This window comes from Leishmania infantum, chromosome 10 (genome assembly GCF_000002875.2).
Source record: "Leishmania infantum JPCM5 genome chromosome 10".
NCBI classification, from domain to species: Eukaryota; Euglenozoa; class Kinetoplastea; order Trypanosomatida; family Trypanosomatidae; genus Leishmania; species Leishmania infantum.
This window is the reverse complement of record NC_009394.2, coordinates 154,079-173,737: the sequence shown is the minus strand read 5'-3', so window position 1 is coordinate 173,737 and position 19,659 is coordinate 154,079. Positions and strand designations below refer to the sequence as shown.

At 56.4% G+C, this 19,659-nt stretch overlaps 3 protein-coding genes across 3 annotated transcripts; all 3 read right to left on the bottom strand.

Moving 5' to 3' along the window:
* Nucleotides 1–865: 865 nt before the first annotated feature.
* FT1 (putative folate/biopterin transporter) lies at nt 866–2,980 on the bottom strand (the record flags this gene model as incomplete). The annotated part of the gene is made up of 1 exon (XM_001463652.1): nt 866–2,980. One exon carries the CDS (start codon nt 2,978–2,980, stop codon nt 866–868), a length of 2,115 nt encoding a protein of 704 aa, XP_001463689.1.
* A 5,924-nt stretch (nt 2,981–8,904) lies between these two features.
* Nucleotides 8,905–11,007, bottom strand: LINJ_10_0390 (putative folate/biopterin transporter; the record flags this gene model as incomplete). Its single annotated transcript, XM_001463651.2, has 1 exon — nt 8,905–11,007. One exon carries the CDS (start codon nt 11,005–11,007, stop codon nt 8,905–8,907), a length of 2,103 nt encoding a protein of 700 aa, XP_001463688.2.
* A 4,082-nt stretch (nt 11,008–15,089) lies between these two features.
* Nucleotides 15,090–17,150, bottom strand: LINJ_10_0380 (putative folate/biopterin transporter; the record flags this gene model as incomplete). Its single annotated transcript, XM_001463650.1, has 1 exon — nt 15,090–17,150. The coding sequence occupies one exon, from the start codon at nt 17,148–17,150 to the stop codon at nt 15,090–15,092; it is 2,061 nt and encodes a 686-aa protein (XP_001463687.1).
* Nucleotides 17,151–19,659: the final 2,509 nt, after the last annotated feature.

Here is a 19,659-nt window from a genome sequence, read left to right as displayed (position 1 = left end):
CACGGCACAAAACTGTTGCACGCGACAACTTCGAAGACGCTCAGGGCATGCGAGACGAAAAGGATATGGAGAGGTGGTGGTGACGCAACGGGGAGATGAAATTTATCGATGCGGATACGAGCTACCATAGCACAGACAGAGAGAGGCACCCGTGATTCCATCCAAGCACGCACACATACATGTATACGCGAAGTAGACATCACAACCACCAACACAAGGCATCAGAGGCCGCGTTAGGGTTCAGAAAGTCGCGTATTCTCACTGATTAGCGTCCTTGCATGCGTTCCCGTGTTGTGTTTCACATATGTGTATTGTGTTTTGTCTTCGCACGTGGCAGACAGAGCCGCGACGACGGAAGGGGGCGCAGACAGGTCAGGCGGGTGCACGACGGGTAACACCACCATCAGACACCCCAGCCAACACGCGCACAGGAGGCTGGGGCCACGGCAAAGTCGGTGGGGGCGAAAAGGTGGTGTCGAAGAGAGAGAGAGAGCTAGCGACGAAGCGGTGTACATCGGCAAATGCAGAAAAACGGCAACACGTCCGCAAAGACAGGCCGCCACGAAAGCCCGTCATCCGCCGCATCGGTCTTCAACTACTCCGCTGAGTCTGAAACGCACCCCTCCGGCCGATCCGCGTCCACTGGCGACTAACCATCAAATGCCGCCCCAACATGCAGCGAAAGGCAAAGGCTGCACTCGGCACCCTCAACGTCGCTGAACACCTATTCATGCAGGAAGAGAGACCAGATGATCCAGAGACGCGCCATCCGTTACCGGATCGATACTCCTTGAAGACATCCATAACCTCCCTTTCAACAACCGTCAAGCGCCACAATACTTCGCACAGCACTCCACAGCGCCAGCTATTTCTCTGAAGCGCCCGCCCGTTTGCCCTGCACCGCCTCCCCGCGCGCTGCCTCGCGCTCATCCGCCTTGTTCCCATGAAGCGGTTCGGCATTCATCACCGCGTCCGAGTCGGAGCTCGGCAGCGGAGCAGCTGCGACCTGCTTATCCACGGCCTGACGCACCACCTTGCCGTCAATGTCGATATCGTCGCAGATGCGCGCCTTCGGAAGCAGTATTATGCTCAGCGGAATCGCCAGCAGCGGCGTGCACATGCTGCACAGGAACAGCAGCAGCGGCAGGTTGTCGTAGTTGCAGCGAGACCCGTCATCCTGCGTCTTGAACACAGGCAGGCCGTACTCCAGAAGGATGGCACCGAGAGACGCCGCGGTGGTTCGGCCAAGGCGGGCGAAGCCCGCCATCAGCGCATACACGACACTCTCCGAGCCACGAGGGCACAGGCGAGACAGCAGCACGATCTGCGGCATAAAGCCAAGCATGTACACGATCTCACCCACAACAGCATCACCCCAGATGTACATGGCGTGGTCAGGGATGCCGATGTACAGGTTCCAGCGCTTCACAATGATGATGTCGAACAGCGCTGCCAGAACTTGCATGATTGTCGTCACAATGAAGGTGAGGCGGTAGCCATGCTTCGCGAACAGGAAGTTGAACAGCGTCACGGTAATCATACCAACGATAGTGTTGATGACGCCAGCCACCGTGTTGTAGAAGGTGTAGGTGAAGTTGGGCAGGTTGCCGGGGCAGCCGTAGGTGTTCAAGTAGAACGCGTTTAGGGGACCGCTCACACGGATGGAAACAGCCTTATCCAGGTATGCAAACACGTTGGCCTTCGCAATCACCAGCGGCAGGGCCCAGAAGGACGCGGCGCAGCAGATGGTCGACACAACGACGCACGCAACCAGGAGGCCCAGCGTGTCGGCCAGGATGTTGGCACACAGCATCGCGATCACAGCACAGGTCATGACAACGCTGTACACGAAGATCTTCCAGTTCTTCGAAATCACCTCCGTGTTCGCCTCGAACAGCCCGAACAGGCACGGCACCGGCGGCTTGCCGTAGTACACCTCGCCCTCGGCCACCTCTTCGCCGTCGTCATACGCGTCGTCGTAGACGTCCTGCACAAGTTCACCGTTGTCGCGCTGACCATCGTTGAGGGCATCCCGTACGGCACCCTCCACGTCCTCATCCGAGTGCGAGCGCTGCGGGCTCCTCTTCCCCTTCGCCGCACCACCATGCTGCGCACCCGCCGTGCCGTTGTTCACCCCCTCGAGGCCCAGGCGCTCACGCTCCTTGCGCGTCTCCTCCAGAATAAACAGCGCGTCCTCGGAACGCAGCACGCGGTTCTTCTTCTCCCCGTACCAGTTGAACAGGTAGAAGACGCAGGTGATGGCCTGCAGCGCGGCAGACACGAAGATGCTGATCTGCGGCTTCCCGGCATCCGCGAGCGGGCCGTTCATCACAGTCGCGATGAGTGAGCCAATCATTATGCAAAACCACATCCAGCTCACCAGTGCCGGCCCAGGCTTCGGGTTCTGGCGCATCAGTCGACTGTAATGGCCCTGAGACAGGATATCCACGTTGGCCTTGCCCCAGCTCGACAGGAAGATGAAGGCACACGCGACGTTGGCCGACGCCTCCTTCGCCGGAAGGAGGCCGTAGATCAGCGCGAACGCGCCACCGCCGACGCAGGAGATGAACATGTACCAGCGCTTCGTGTAGCCGAGGAAGGCGAAGCCGTCGCAGAGCATCGCTGTGAAGGCCTTGATGGACCACCCCATGGTCGAAATCGAAGACAGGCGCTGGTAGCGGGCCACGTCGATGCCGTAGCGATCAATCATCATGGCGTACGTCTGACCATATAGAATCTGATCCGCGACGCCCTTGCAGAGCAGGTTGCTAGCGCCGAGGGCGACGATGAACTTGAGCCCGTAGCCCTTGACAGCCTCGCCAAACACGGGGACGCGGCGAACCCACGGGCACCTGGCGAACAGGGACGCTGCCTCGGGGTGGATGTACTTGCCGTCATTTCCCGCGGCGGCCGCCTCAGGCACCGCTGCTGCACCCGCGGCGTCCTTCTCGCGCTTGGGAGCGGCCTCCTTGTAGGACATGCTGATGGCAATGGAGACCTGTGAGAGGGAGAGGTAGGGGGTTTGTGTTGAAAAGACTTGCACAGCGGTGTGGCTGGTCTTGTGGCAGGAAGAAGTGTGAGTAAAAAAGAAGGCGGAGAGAGAGCGAAAGGCAGGGAATTTTGTCGCGCTTGTGTGTGTGTGTGTGTGTCTTGTCGTGTATGAATGGGTGGTCGGGGCGGGGGTGGGTGGGGATGTAGGGGAGGGGGAGGGGAAGGAGGGAAGGGACAGAGAGGCAAACAACGGAACAACAGAAGAGGAGCGATAAACCCGATCAGACTTCACGGGGGTGGAAAGTGTTGTTTGGACGATTATGATTTCGTTTGTGCTAGTGGATGTATCGTCCTTCCTGCTGGAGTGGCGAGGGCGGGAGAAGAGGTGGTTTTGTGCGGCACCGAGAGAGAGAGAGAAGGCCCCCCCCCCCACCCTCCACACACACACACACACAAAAAAAAAAGAAGACGATGAGGCAGGCAAAGCGAGGCGGAAAATGAAGTGGACTCGCGGGTTGCGTGAGACGGCTGCAAGCGTGTGCAGATGCTCACGCACGGGCGGGCGAGTGGGACGTCGATGCGGCGCGGGGCGGATGTGGAGTGACTGTTGCGAACTTTGGCGGGCTGCAGAGCGGGGCGGGCGTGGCGAAGGGGGAGTGGAGTGGGGCGTGTGGAGCGTCGACGGAGACGAGGCGTTGCGCACCGCCGGCCGGGCGCGCTACCGCACACAGAAGCCCGGGAACGTAGAGTGTCACGGAAGCAGCGCAGCAAGCTTTCGCCGAGTACAAGGCAGAGAGAGAAGGAAAGGCGCTCGGCAGGAACATCTGGTGTAAGAGGATGGCAGACACTGCCTCAGGGAGAGCCTTCGCCTGACGGTGTTCTCTCTCGGCATCGGCTTGCCTTTCCTCCGGCCAACCCATCTTGACATCAAACCTTGGTGCTAGGAGCGAGGCGCTGCAAACAAGGAGCTGCTCGGTGCACGAGCTGAAATCTTAACGTCACGACTTGTGACGGGATATGCCATGAAATTCTTTTTTGTTTGCAGGTGGTCGCCATCACGTCGTTGGGTCAACACCATCACGGGCTGCATAGCTTGTCGCTCAAACACCCTCGAGAAGCAGCGGGAGTTACACACGCGCAACACAACCGAGGCGGAAAACGGAAGAGCCGCGACAGAGAGACGGAGCGTGCCGTGAAGACCCGGCATACTGAAGAGCGCAGACGAACGCACACATACATACGCATACACGCGCAAATACGCTCACGTGCGCACAACACAGGGAGGCGACGGTTCCTCGGGTAGGGCGCCACGCGGTGTTGCTCGCTGAGACGTGCATAAATTTCACTGTTACCGCTCTCTGTTTGTTTCTTCATTCACCGGAACCACCCATACTACTCCATTGGAGTGTTCGAGCTGGGCACCGTCAAGGAGGGAGAGGGCGAGTTACACACAGACACACAGACACACAGGGCTCTGCCACTTCCCCAACTACCACGACCACGGCCCTCTTGGCCACTCAGCCTTCACATGCACACTACGCACATGCTGCAGGTAAGCAAACATACGCGGCGGCGGCTGGAAGGGCAGTCGAGCGCGAGAGTGAGAGCACGCGCAAACAAGCAAAAAGAAAAACATGCGAACACGCGTGTTTTGGGGCGTGTGTGGAGGTGTGTCTCTTTTTTATTCCGCGTGGAGGAGGGAGGGGTGCACCCGCCGTACCGTGTGTGCGCAAACATGCACGAGAAAGAAAAGAAGAAAGTCTTACAACGCAGAAAAAAAAAGACAAAGAAAAGGCATGCGAGATCAAAACGGGAGAAATAAGGCCTGGGAGAGGGGACATCGGTGGCGTGTGCGCGAGCGAGGAGGATGCGCGGCTCGTCTTCGGAAGCAAATCACATCCTTTGGAGTAAGGGGAGAGGAGGAGCCATGCAGCACACAGGTGTGCAGAGTATGCGGAACAGCAACCCAACAAATCTCTCCGCGCCCTCTTTCTCTTCCATTCGTCTTGCCACTGAAACCACAAATGAAAAAAAAAAACAAATACAAAATGAACACACAACACACAAAAAAACCACGTAAAACGAAGGGAGAACAAAAAGAAATCGGGTTCGTTGTGCCTTCTTGTGTGCCTGTGCCGTTGCCGTCCAACTGTGCGCGGTTTCCCCTGCTGCCCTGCGCTGGAAGGAAAACGGCAAGGGGACGGAAAAAAATAAGAGGGCCAAGACACGTGCCATCATGTCGAAGATAGCCGCCGGGCTCAGGGGCACATGAGCCCGTCTAATGTGCCCGGTGCACGCGTATGCGTGGATGTAGAATGGATGGTTCCTTGATCTCTGAGAGAGCAACGATACAGCAACGGTTCCTCGGACTGCCACAAGAGGGTGCCGCTGTTTCTTTCCTTTTCTGTGCTGCTCTTCCGTTTTCGCTTTCAGCTCACGTTTTCGGGGGAGATCACCCGATGAGTCTGCGCGGAAGACGGAAGCTGCGTGGCGGTGCTTCTCGGAAGGCACACGACGAGTGAGGGGGAGGGAGAAGGGAGCCACCACACGCACACACACGCATGCGCATAGAGAAGAGCGCACCTTCGGAGAGATAAGCACGAAAACAAAAAAAAACAATGAAAGACAAACATTGGCGTAGCCCCAAACGATGCCACACGGACCATCACAAGAGGAGTCCAAGAAGGGGTGGCGTCGGAAGAGAGGGGAGGGAGTGTGTGTGTGTGTGTGTGTGGGGAGAAATCTACATGAGAAAAACTCGAACCTAGAAAAAAAAAAGAAAAGCTTCCTTTTCGATCACAGGGTACCCAGTGAAAGAGAGAGAGAGATCGAGGTGTGAGTATGTGTGCGGGAAGGGGTGGGGAAGGACGGGGCGAGGCACAGAACACACACACATACCGCTTTACTTATGTACGTGTGTGTAATGCTTCCTCCTGTGACAAGCGAGCGAGAGGGACAAGGGGGGAGGTAAAGGGGAGGGGGCCTGGGCCAGTGCCCTCCACCAACAGGAGACGACCGCACCACACGCACACAGACACAGACATACACATATATATATATATACATATATATATATAGATGCATGGGCATATATATGCACAGAACAGATACCGAACAAAAAAGGGCGGGAAAGGGAGGGAGGGAGGTGAGGCAAACGGGGGGCCAAAGGAGAAGGGGAGGCGGAGGGGGCAGAGACCATGATGAGACCAAGAACACCAGCGAAAGGGTGGCAACACTCCGAGCAGCAGGAAAATGGGAAAGGACGGAAACGAAAAAAAAGAGAAAAACAGCTACAAGCGAAATAAAAGGGGAGAGGGAAGCATATGAATCACACAACACACATATATGCTTACATACGCACACATGAAAACGCATGTATAGATGTGTTCCCTTTTTATCCATACACATCCACAGCCACAGCCGGAAAAAAAATGTGTGGATAGAGAGTGAGACAGAGAGATGTGCACGGATATTGCAGATGCGCACTTTATCCATCTCACCCTCTTTCTTTTTTCTTCGGTTCTGCGTCCAATCGACGATGCTCGACGGCGCTGACAGTTGTGCGGCGTTCCCTCGAGGCACGATCTCCTTGACAAGGCAACGAAGAATATGAAGAAGGTGCAACAAAACAACATGCACAGTCATGCAGAGGGAATGTGTATCTGAGTCTGTGTGCGCGTGTGTGTGCGAGGCATAAGTATGTCAAGAGAGACCATTGGAAGAGTCTGCAGGACCGCAACGAACACACAGACACACAAAACACACCCACAGACACACAAATGGTGGCGAGACACCAGAAAAAAGGTGCATGAGGAGAGGGAGAAGTATGCGAGGAAGCTTGTAGAGCATTTTTGGCCAGGGATGGGGTGGCGGGTAAAAGGCAAGGAACCGGTGTGCGTGTGCGCGCATGCGTGATTTGGCTTCGGAACATCGAACAAGAAAAGGCGGGAAAACCATAATTTCTAAGAGACGTAGGTGAGGGGGAAACACAAACACAAAATAGACGAGTACAACATGGAGAGAAAGAGTCGAAAACCACAGGAACATTTTTTACGAAACACACTAAGCACTCGGCGGAACCGCAAAAAAAAAAACAAGGAGGTGATGAATGGGTGGGAGACACAACGAAGTAGATCAGCGAGTCGCAATACCACACACGCGCACGCACGTCAAGAAACGATCCGTTGCGCCGGGAATCCGTCCTGAAGAGAAAGAAAACAAGCACGCTGTGGCGTAGATGGCGGCGGAGAGGAGGTGGGAGTCGACAACAAAAACATGACCTGCCACAAAACTCGCTCCGCCCTGCCTGCCCTTTTCATCGTTTCGGGTAGCACGAGCACCTTGTGTCTTTATCGTTTTGAGGGAGGGGGTGGGGGGAGGAGGAGGACAGGCAGTCCGCTCACACACACACAGGCGCGACCTCCTGCTCCAAACGGAAGCCCCTCTTTTTCCTAAGCCTGTGAAAGCAAAAAAAAAAAAACAGCAAAAAAAAACAGTGGAGGGGCCTTGGAACACGAGCCAGTGCCGAAGAAGAATACCTCGCGTGTACGGTTTCAGAAAAGGGAAGAGGTGGCATGGGGGTTTCGATCGACAACGAGCGAGACAACTGTGGTTAGGGCGGTGGAGGGGGATGAGGGGACGGTAGAGAAGCGACAGGTGCAGTGGCGCGCTCTGTATTCTTCTGCACTGACGAAGTAAAAGTCACACACGCACATAAACACACACACACACACACAAAAGAAAACAGTAATCAAGAAAGAGAGAGGGAGGACAAACAAGGAGGCGATAAACGGCTCAGGCCATAAAATAAGGTGCCAACACGCACAGAGCCGAAAGGAAACAATGATTATGGAAGCAGGAAGGGCGGAGGATGGGGGGTGGGGGACAGGGGACGGGGCACGGTCGTGGTGGTGGCGGTGTGGGGAAAAGAAAAAGAACGAAACGACAGCAAACATAGAGAACGAGGGTACAGGGAGGACCACAAAAGAGGCTCGCCCACCACCCCCTCCCCATACACCGAACACCAACACACAAAAAATATGTAACAACACAGAAACATGGGAGAGAGGGAGGGGTGGAAAAGGGAAAAGGGGGAAGGATGTGAGAGGAAAGGAAGAAGCACATGCACATGCACACACACACACACGCACACACATACAATACCCATCTAAATATACAGATACACAAATGGACATTGTGTGCCTGTGTGTACGGGTGTGCTCTGGTGCTTCCTACGTCGTGTGCCGGCTCCTCCGTTCACTGGAGAAAGATTGAAGAAACCGAGAAACAGAAAAGGCATAAAAAAAGAAACAAGAATGGCGTCGGAGATCGACTTTAATGCTGGGCGAGCAAACAAGGAAAGGAGGAGACGGAAAGCTAGAGGGAGGGAGGGGGAAGGGAGGGAGAGGGGGGGGGGCATTATACAAGTAGCGACCGTCATGGTGATCTTCCAAACGGGGGCTTACGGGGTTTATTGGGCTGCCGCGTCGCTTCCTTGATCTCTCTTTGGCTCTCGGGTGCTTCTCTTCGCTTTTCCCTAGGGCTTATGCATGCGCACATGGAGGGAGGAGGGATGAATACGACGTCCTGCATGTTTCGCTGGGTTGGCAGGCACCGTGCAGAAAGCGAGCATACGCACACACACACACACACACACACATTATGATCATAAAAAAAACGAGAAGCAGTGACGCGGAGACAAGAGGGACAACAGGAGGGAGAGGAACAGCAGCGCGTACAGGTCCGACTGCTGCGGTGTGAACACTGCCAAACAAAACCTCCAAAGGCTAAGCGCGTCGGCATCACAACGATGCCATCCAGTGCATGCCGTTGACCACGGGTGAACACTCTGCAGATATAAACTTGAAACGAGCGCTTCATGAGCAGTGGCAGACATAATCCAGCGCTGCGAGCTCACTCCTTTTTATGCGTCTGCGCACGCCCGCTCTGCGTGGCCTTGCGTTCATCCGCCTTGTTCCCATGAAGCGGTTCGGCATTCATCACCGCGTCCGAGTCGGAGCTCGACAGCGGAGCAGCTGCGACCTGCTTATCCACGGCCTGACGCACCACCTTGCCGTCAATGTCGATATCGTCGCAGATGCGCGCCTTCGGCAGCAGTATTATGCTCAGCGGAATCACCAGCAGCGGCGTGCACATGCTGCACAGGAACAGCAGCAGCGGCAGGTTGTCGTAGTTGCAGCGAGACCCGTCATCCTGCGTCTTGAACACAGGCAGGCCGTACTCCATGATGATCGCACCGAGAGACGCCGCGGTGGTTCGGCCAAGGTTGGAGAAGCCCGCCATCAGCGCATACACGACACTCTCCGAGCCACGAGGGCACAGGCGAGACAGCAGCACGATCATCGGCATCCATCCAAGCATGTACACGAGCTCACCCACAACAGCATCACCCCAGATGTACATGGCGTGGTCAGGGATGCCGATGTGCAGGTTCCAGCGCTTCACAATGATGATGTCGAACACACCACCCATAACCTGCATGATTGTCGTCACAATGAAGGTGAGGCGGTAGCCATGCTTCGCGAACAGGAAGTTGAACAGCGTCACGGTAATCATACCAACGACGCTTGCGATCACGCCAGCCACCGTTCCGTAGAAGGTGTAGGTGAAGTTGGGCAGGTTGCCGGGGCAGCCGTAGGTGTTCAGAAAGAACGCGTTTACGGGACTGCTGACACGGATGGAAACAGCCATCTGAAGGTATCCGAAGACGTTGGCCTTCGCAATCACCAGCGGCAGGGCCCAGAAGGACGCGGCGCAGCAGATGGTCGACACAACGACGCACGCAACCAGGAGGCCCAGCGTGTCGGCCAGGATGTTGGCACACAGCATCGCGATCACAGCACAGGTCATGACAACGCTGTACACGAAGATCTTCCAGTTCTTCGAAATCACCTCCGTGTTCGCCTCGAACAGCCCGAACAGGCACGGCACCGGCGGCTTGCCGTAGTACACCTCGCCCTCGGCCACCTCTTCGCCGTCGTCATACGCGTCGTCGTAGACGTCCTGCACAAGTTCACCGTTGTCGCGCTGACCATCGTTGAGGGCATCCCGTACGGCACCCTCCACGTCCTCATCCGAGTGCGAGCGCTGCGGGCTCCTCTTCCCCTTCGCCGCACCACCATGCTGCGCACCCGCCGTGCCGTCGTCCATCAGCTCAGTGCCCAGGCGCTCACGCTCCTTGCGCGTCTCCTCCAGAATAAACAGCGCGTCCTCGGAACGCAGCACGCGGTTCTTCTTCTCCCCGTACCAGTTGAACAGGTAGAAGACGCAGGTGATGGCCTGCAGCGCGGCAGACACGAAGATGCTGATCTGCGGCTTCCCGGCATCCGCGAGCGGGCCGTTCATCACAGTCGCGATGAGTGAGCCGGTCATGATCCAGAACCAGATCCAGCTCACCATGGACGGGCCAGGCTTCGGGTTCTGGCGCATCAGTCGACTGTAATGGCCCTGAGACAGGATATCCACGTTGGCCTTGCCCCAGCACGACAGGAAGATGAAGGCACACGCGACGTTGGCCGACGCCTCCTTCGCCGGAAGGAGGCCGTAGATCAGCGCGAACGCGCCACCGCCGACGCAGGAGATGAACATGTACCAGCGCTTCGTGTAGCCGAGGAAGGCGAAGCCGTCGCAGAGCATCGCTGTGAAGGCCTTGATGGACCACCCCATGGACGAAATCGGAGACAGGCGCTGGTAGCGGGCCACGTCGATGCCGTAGCGATCCATCATCATGGCGTACGTCTGACCGCGCAGAATCTGATCCGCGACGCCCTTGCAGAGCAGGTAGCACCCGCCGAGGGCGATGATGACCTTGGGCCCATAGCCCTCGACAGCCTCGCCAAACACGGGGACGCGGCGAACCCACGGGCACCTGGCGAACAGGGACGCTGCCTCGGGGTGGATGTACTTGCCGTCATTTCCCGCGGCGGCCGCCTCAGGCACCGCTGCTGCACCCGCGGCGTCCTTCTCGCGCTTGGGAGCGGCCTCGTTGTGGGACATGGTTCGACTTCACGGATGCCGTAGGCGGGTGCCGATATAGTCGGCGGAACGAAGGTGAACAGGATGGGGAGTCGGGGGAGGTGGGGTTCCCGCAAGGAGGGGAGATCGAAGGCTCAAGGTAGGCGAGAGAGCCCGAGGCGAATAGAGATGGATGATAAACAGCACAGCGGCACGTAGCACCGACTGGATCGCGCCAAAGCCAGAGATGGAGGGGATGGGGGCGGAGGGCTGAGCTTGTGAACGACACGGAACGGTTCAGGAAGAGAAGGCGGAAGAGAAGAAAAGAAACGTGTGACTGTGTTACTGCTGGAAAGGAACAGGCAGGATTTCGGCGTTCGTGTGTTTAGATGTACGAGAGAGAGAAGATGAGCGGGGGACGGCAGCTTAGCGATCGAGGAAGGGAGCGTGGGGGAGGGCCAGGTTATGCGAGACGTGGGATGGCCGGAAGGTGATGTGAAGACGCCGTTGATGGGTGGCGGGAAAAGAGGGGAGGCCACGCACGAAGAGACGCACACAAGGAGAGAGCGAGTTGATGCCATTGTGGTGAGAAACAACAAAATGGAGTCCGCTCTTGGAGAAGGGAAAGGGACACGGCGGCAAGCACCGTCCATAACACCAGCTAGGAGACAAACAACGAGAGAGAGCGTTCGTACTATCTTGGTTTGTTTCGATGTCTCGCTGAACCATAGCTCAGTGCACGCGTCGTGGCGATGAAGGTGGCGTGGGACGACAGCAGCAACCACGAAAAACGTCCGAAGCTGTCAGAGGGTGGAGCAGGCACATATGAGCAGTGTCGCCATCGAAGCAACGTCGTGCAAGGCTGCGGCTCTTGTTTTGGTGCCGTGGTGGTTCGCTCGTGCCCCCTCTTTTGCTGGCTTTGCCGCTTCGGCGCCGAAGACCCTGCCGGCAGAACAAAACAAAAACATCAACGAGAAGAGAAAAGGCACACACACACACACACGCATGCTTGCATGCATGCCGAACACACAGACACGCCCACGGGTGTGCTTACGTGTGCGTGTGCTTGATGGGAGGCTAACAGGAAATCGAATGGAAACCGTGCGACAAGTGCGCACATAACATCTGCGAAGCGTTGAGAGAGAGAGAGACAACCGACAACACAGGCACCTGCGCACACGCATCGCTTGAAGATGCGGAGGACGAAGGCGAAGACAAAAATTAAAGGAGTATATATGTGTATATACATGCATAGGGTAAACAAACAAAAAAAAACAGGAGCGAGGATCGAAGCACCGGAGCGGAGGGCGACCATGCGAAATGGTGCGCGTGCGTGCGTGCGTGTGTGTGTGTGCGTGAAATGAGAGAAGAGGGGCACCAACCACAACGATAGACACACACACAGGCTCAGACAGACACCATATGTGGGTTCGAGCACGCACGCGCACGAGCACAGCCGAACAAGATGGCGACACAACCTCAAGCACACAAGCCTTGAGGAGCGAAGCCTGTGAGATGAAGGCGACGTGGTGGAACTGCCGTCCCTTCTCACCGCTGCCGGTGCGTGTGCGTGTATGTGGGCAGCCAACACACACACACACATATGTATGTGTACGTTTCTACAAGAGACGGACCGTGGCACAGGGGGGGGGGAGGAGGGGGTTTTGCATAAAAGAGAAGTCATCAAAAAGCCTTCGTTTTTTTTTGTTGTTTGTTTTTCATTTCTGTTGCGCGAAATGCACTGAGCCCGCAGCAGAAAAAAATGTATAGTGAAAAGATATGACGCAGCCGACACTTATATCCCCCCTTCCCCCCGACATGTACAACAGGATAGCGAAGACCCATGGCGCATCTGCTCTTCTTTCCGATTCTTGGGATGGGAGGGAGGGAGGGGAGAGGAGTGGTTGTGCTGTGTAACGCCCCCCTAACCCCACCACCGCACACACACACACACACACGCACACAAACACAGTGCGTTGGGTATTTTCCTTCGATTCGCCTTTTTTGTTTTGCCGGCTCCTTTTCCTGCACTTTACCGGAATCCCACCTGCATCAGGTGCACCCGACAGACGCCATGCACAGATGAAGGAAAGAGTGTGTGTGTGGGGGGGGGTGGGGTAGGGGAGGGGGACAGACACAGCACTCATTGTGTTTTTCCAGCAGAGACAAGGGGGGAGGGAGGCGGAGAAGAGAGGAAAAGGAAAACACGCAGCAGCATGGAGGGGAAAGAAAACGGGAGAGGCAGGAAGAGAGGGAGAGGGAGAATGAGGACGCACACAGATTCACAGAGGAGGCGCCATACACAAGTACACATACCTGCTCATCCATCTTTCTGTACGCACGTATGTGTGTGTGTGCGTGTGTGTGTCTGCACGTGTGCGCAGCGCTCATCCTTGTTTTCGTATTGCTCTTACGGAGAGACGCTCGCGTGCAGAGCGGGCAAGAGGGAGGGGAGGGTAGGGGAAGGAGAGGATGGGGACATACGATATGAAGATGCGACAACGACATCGACGATTACAACGGCAAAATTAAAAAAAAGGGGGACGGAGACGCATGCGAAAGAGTCAGTGGAGGGGATAGAAGGAAGGGAAGTGTGGGGGCGGCGGCGGCGTGCGTTACGGGGAAACGAAGTCATATGCAACATGATGGCAATGATGAGCCAAAGAAAGACAGCACACACGCACACGCACACGCACACATACATACATATACGCACACCACATGAGGACCCATGATGCCCCCGATCGTAAAGCTAGTGGCTCAACGGCGCTTGTCACAGACCCATGCGCTTACAAATTCAGGAGCCAAGCATACAGCCGTACATGCGAATGCCAAGAAAACGATCAGGCACACACACACCATATTGGACGCGCACATGTTTCCATGCAGTTTCTGCTCCATGTCTCCTGACACCACGGCTTCCTTCTTCGCGTTGCGCTCGACTTCTTCCACCCATCGCACAGGCGAGCGTCGCGTTAACGGACGAGGGCGCGTTGTGGAATGGGGAGGAGGAAGGCCGAGCGCCATGGAGTGCCATTGACTGGGGAGCACACAAGGGAGGGACCCACTGCTGAGTCAGAACAGCAGTAAAGCTGCTGCATCTATGCAGGAAAAGGTAAAAGAGGAACGACGAGGGCCACACAAGCACACGTGGAGCCATCATCTCAGAAAAGATAGCAACAACGATAGCAAAGGCGTGTGCTCATGTGGCCATGGTGTTTGTGGAGGAGGAGGGGGAGGGATGGGGGAAAGGGGGGAGGTGTGGGGAGGCGGATGAAGACAGAGGGGAGGGGGAGAAGGCGGGGGGAGTCGAATAGAGACATCACTATGGAGAAAGACGAAGGAAACAAACAATAAAGAAGAAAAGGGGACGAAAAGAGAGAGGAGAGGGAAGACGTGGCACAAAACCGTACACGCACTGCAGGCACAAGGTCACGCAGAGAGAGAGAGGGGAAGGGAGGGGGAGACCCACGCACGCACACTAGGGGCGCAAGGATAGCGCCAGCAGGGATGAAAACAGATAAGGGCCCGAGTAGTTATATATGCGTATAGGCACAACAGCAACACTCGTGCACCCAAGACAGGCACAGCAAGTGACCGGGCGAAACAAACTCGCACGCGTGTCTGTGTGCGTGGGTGATCCATCACAATGAAAAAAAAAAGAGGAGAACTGAAGAATGAATACGTACTTTGGATGCAGACAAGCAAAAACAAACAAACAAAAAACAGATATGGAGCAGCCGCAAGAACGACGCCATTCCGCCTCTTAACGCGTCTCTTCTTTGCCAGCAGCACTCATTCCTCCAGCCAGGCGCGCAGCGAGGGATGGGGTAGAGGGAGGGAGATCGCCAACGAAGGTTCGAGCAGTCAACGAGTACGATTGAGTGGTGCTGTTCTGCCTTTGGGAGGCGTGCATCCCCTCGCATCTGTCTGTCTGTCTTCGTACAGCGCAATGGGGTCCAAGAAAAAAAATGGGGAGGGGGGTGAGTGAGCCACAACAAAAAAACAAAGAAAACAAGTCGCGGCACCTTCTCGACGTGAATGTGCGCGCGTTCCACTACTTCGACATCACCTCTGCATCAGCCTAGCACGAGCGACCAACGCACACTGACGAGATGCTCACCTTACAAGTGGCCCTTTGGCGCAGCAGCCGCGGCCGAAGCCTCCGCGGAGTGCTCCAAGGTGCTGTCCTTGGCTGCGGCCATTACCTTCGCGCGCATCTCATCAGCCTTCTGACGCACCACCTTGCCGTCAATGTCCACATCATCAATGATTCGCGCCATCGGGAGCAAGTACGAAAGTGGAATCACCAGCAGCGGCGTGCAGACGCTGGTCACGAACAGCAGCAGCGGCAGGTTGTCGTAGTTGCATGGGTCGTTATCCGAAAAAATAGGCCAGCCGTACTCCATGATGATCGCAGCGAGGGACGACGAGGTGGTCTGGCCAAGATTCGCGAAGCCCGCCATCAGCGCATACACGACACTCTCCGAGCCACGAGGGCACAGGCGAGACAGCATCACAACCAACGGCATGAAACCAAGCATGTAAACAATCTGTGCTACAACCGCATCACCCCAGATGTACATGGCATGGTCAGGGATGCCGATGCGCTTGTTCCAGCGCTTCACCATGATGATGTCGAACAGCGCTGCCAGAACTTGCATGATTGTCGTCACAATGAAGGTCACCTGATAGTTATGCTTCGCGAACAGGAAGTTGAACAGCGTCACGCCGACCAGCCCTGCGAGGTTGCCAATCACGCCAGCCACCGTGTTGTAGAAGGTGTAGGTGAAGTTGGGGTAATCACCTTGGCATTCATTCGAGTTCAGATAAAAGGCGTACAGTGGACTAGTGGCACGGATGTAGACGGCCATCTGAAGGTAGCAGAACACATTCGCCTTCGCAATCACCAGCGGCAGGGCCCAGAAGGACGTGGCGCAGCAGATGGTCGACACAACGACGCACGCAATCAGGAGGCCCAGCGTGTCGGCCAGGATGTTGCAGCACAGCATCGCGATCACAGCACAGGTCATGACAACGCTGTACACGAAGATCTTCCAGTTCTTCGAAATCACCTCCGTGTTCGCCTCGAACAGCCCGAACAGGCACGGCACCGGCGGCTTGCCGTAGTACACCTCGCCCTCGGCCACCTCTTCGCCGTCGTCATACGCGTCGTCGTAGACGTCCTGCACAAGTTCACCGTTGTCGCGCTGACCATCGTTGAGGGCATCCCGTACGGCACCCTCCACGTCCTCATCCGAGTGCGAGCGCTGCGGGCTCCTCTTCCCCTTCGCCGCACCACCATGCTGCGCACCCGCCGTGCCGTCGTCCATCAGTTCAGTGCCCAGGCGCTCACGCTCCTTGCGCGTCTCCTCCAGAATAAACAGCGCGTCCTCGGAACGCAGCACGCGGTTCTTCTTCTCCCCGTACCAGTTGAACAGGTAGAAGACGCAGGTGATGAGCTGCAGCGCGGCAGACACGAAGATGCTGATCTGCGGCTTCCCGGCATCCGCGAGCGGGCCGTTCATCACAGTCGCGATGATGGCCCCTACCATGATCCAGAACCAGATCCAGCTCACCATGGACGGGCCAGGCTTCGGGTTCTGGCGCATCAGTCGACTGTAATGGCCCTCCGACAGGATATCCACGTTGGCCTTGCCCCACGTCGACAGGAAGATGAAGGCGGCTGCCACATCAGCCGACGCCTCCTTCGCCGGAAGGAGGCCGTAGATCAGCGCGAACGCGCCACCGCCGACGCAGGAGATGAACATGTACCAGCGCTTCGTGTAGCCGAGGAAGGCGAAGCCGTCGCAGAGCATCGCTGTGAAGGCCTTGATGGACCACCCCATGGACGAAATCGGAGACAGGCGCTGGTAGCGGGGAACACTGATGCCGTAGCGATCAATCATCATGGCGTACGTCTGACCGGTAAGAATCTGATCCGCGACGCCCTTGCAGAGCAGGTAGCTCGTACCAAGAGCGACGATGACCTTGGGCCCGTAGCCCTCGACAGCCTCACCAAATATCGGCACCCGTCGCACCCACGGCCACTTAGAGAACAAGGCGGCTGCCTGCGGATGGACGTAGTATTTCTGCGTCACTTGCGACCCTTGCGCGCTGTTCTGCGCCTTCCCGGCGTCGTGGGAGGGCTCATGTGTGCGCGCTTGGTTTTGTGAGCGTGTCATGTGCGCGGGCGCAATGCGCAGCGAGAAGCTCCGATCACCGTGAGCGCTTTTAGGGAGACTGGCAGCAGGGCTGTTGCGCACGGGTGGCGGTATGGCACTGTGTCGAGAACGCCGCCGCACGGAGTTGCAGCAAGGAGGAATGGCGCACGATCAGGGTAGAAAAGCGAACTTGGGGATTCGATCCCAAGTCTCCGAGTGGCGAGAGAGCCTCCGGAAAGGCCTTCAAGAGAGATCGGTTGAGATCGAGAGCGAGGAAAGGAAAAAAAAAACTGTGATGCGCGTGCGCAGACGTGTGTGTGTATGTGCGTCCGTTGGCAGACGTGGCGGTGGTGGCACCGATGATGCAAGGAGGGGCGGATAGGTGAGTGGGCGTCGTCTTCTTACAAGGATAGTGAAGTATCTCGAGCTTCAGTGCATATAGAGGGATACATATAGACATCCAGAGGGGGTGCGAGAAGTCGAACAACCAAGAGCGGTAGTGGGAGAGAAGAGTCGAGAGTAGGAAGCAAACGCAGCGAAAAAAAAAACGGAAGCGTCTCATCTGTGATGTGGCGACCATGAGGCGTTAGGCTCGAGGCTACAGAGAAGATCGCAGCAGCAGCTGAGCGAGGAGAGCAAGGAAAGGCAGAAGAGGGGCGTGGCGCATCCAAGGGCACACGATGCGTGTAAACAGAGCCCTCATGCAGGGATAGATGGGTACATGGCTGACTGATGGACGCACCTACCCAAGAGTGCAAAACGACAGCCCCGACGCCCATCCGTCGATGGGCATCGAGCCACGTGATTTTCCCTTCTAAGCACCCCCCCTCTGCCATGTTCCGTTGTACCCGCAGCCCTTTGGGGCATACCTACACATGTGGTCACTGAGAGATACGTGCGCCGTCTTTTTTATGTTGGTTTGATTGTGTGGTCAGCATACTACGCCGATGGCTCCGACAGGCCCAAGTGCACTGGTGCGCCAACACGTCAAGCACACACGTCCAATGGAAACAACGAGGAAAGCAATGGTATCGGCTGCTTCTGTCGTCGCAACAGCAGCCCCCCCCCCCGACAACCACCATCATCCGGCACATCAGCGCACAAGACGCTCAATATATATATATGTGTGTGTGTCAACCCAGGAGAGGAAAATCAGAGGATTACAGAGAGGCAACCCAAGAAAAAGGAGCATCGCACGAGGGATCCCTGTGGCGAGGAGTTGCCAGTTGGAGGGGTGGTGGATGGAGAGAGGGAGGGGGGCCCGTCAGAGGCGCCAACGCAAGAACAACAGACACGCATGCAGCTGGGTCAACGTGAGCGCGAGGCCGGGTGGTGAGGAGCACCGTAGCCCAATTTCATAGAAGGAGAGGGGAAGAAGGACGTGGGTATACGTGTCTTTGTGCCTTACTTCACATACAAGGGCATCGGCAACACACGAAGAGGAAACAAGCGAAAGGCATCGATGCCAGCATCGCATCACGCGCGCAGTGGCTGCAACGATGTGCATGATATGTGTGCATGCGTGCACACCACCGCACGCACGCATACAACAACCTATCATGCATAGACGTGAGGGCACGCAAGGCCTTACCCATTTCACCACCCACCCCCTCCGAGAAAAAAAAAAGAAAAACAAGAGCGAAAACAGAAAGCACGCACACACACGCACACACAGTGTGCAGGGAAGCAAAAGGGGAGAGAGAACAGTGCAATCAGTGGAGGCCGTACCCATCTCGACCACGTCTTCGGCATTACGGTACACGCACAACCGATTCTACGCACAGAGGCACACACACACACGGGGAGAGGTGGGGGTGGGAAGGAGGAAGTGTCAACACACGCTCACGCTTACACGCAGATGAAAAAACAAAAGGATCAACGGAATGAAAAGATGCGGAGAAGAGCACTGAAAAAAGGGGAAGGGGAAGAGGGGAGGAAGAGGAAGGGGGGGCATATAGAAGATTTGAGTACATGTCTCAGAAGAGAAAGGCACAACATGCAACTTCACCAGCCGTAAAAACAACAAGCGCGTAAGCACGTGTCGATGCCTCGCTGTGTGGGTGCCTGTGTCTATTTGTGTGTGCGTGTGTGTGTGATGCCAGGGTATTCCTGGCAGCACGTGCACCTCGACACACACGCGCACAATAGCTTCGAGCTTCCACGCGAGAAACCTCCGCCACTGCATGGCATGCACACGTGAGAGGGGGTGGGTGAGCGAGGCGAGGAGAGGGTAAACAGGCACGCTGCACTGCCGGTGCGCTCCCCACACAACGACGGCGAGGTACTTGGAAGAGTATGCAAAACTTATAAAAAAAAAGAACATCGGTAGCATTTCATCGTCAACTGTGACAAGAGAAGGCAAAAGTCATATAGACGCACGCACGCATGTCAAAAAAAAAACGGCTTGCGAAGTGTGTCTATGCGTCGTTCGCTTATCGTATCGGTAATCGAGGTCGGAAGGTTTACGGCAGAGCACCACCCTCACGCGATCAACGTGGTTAGAAGTCGTCCTCAACGACACAAGCTCATG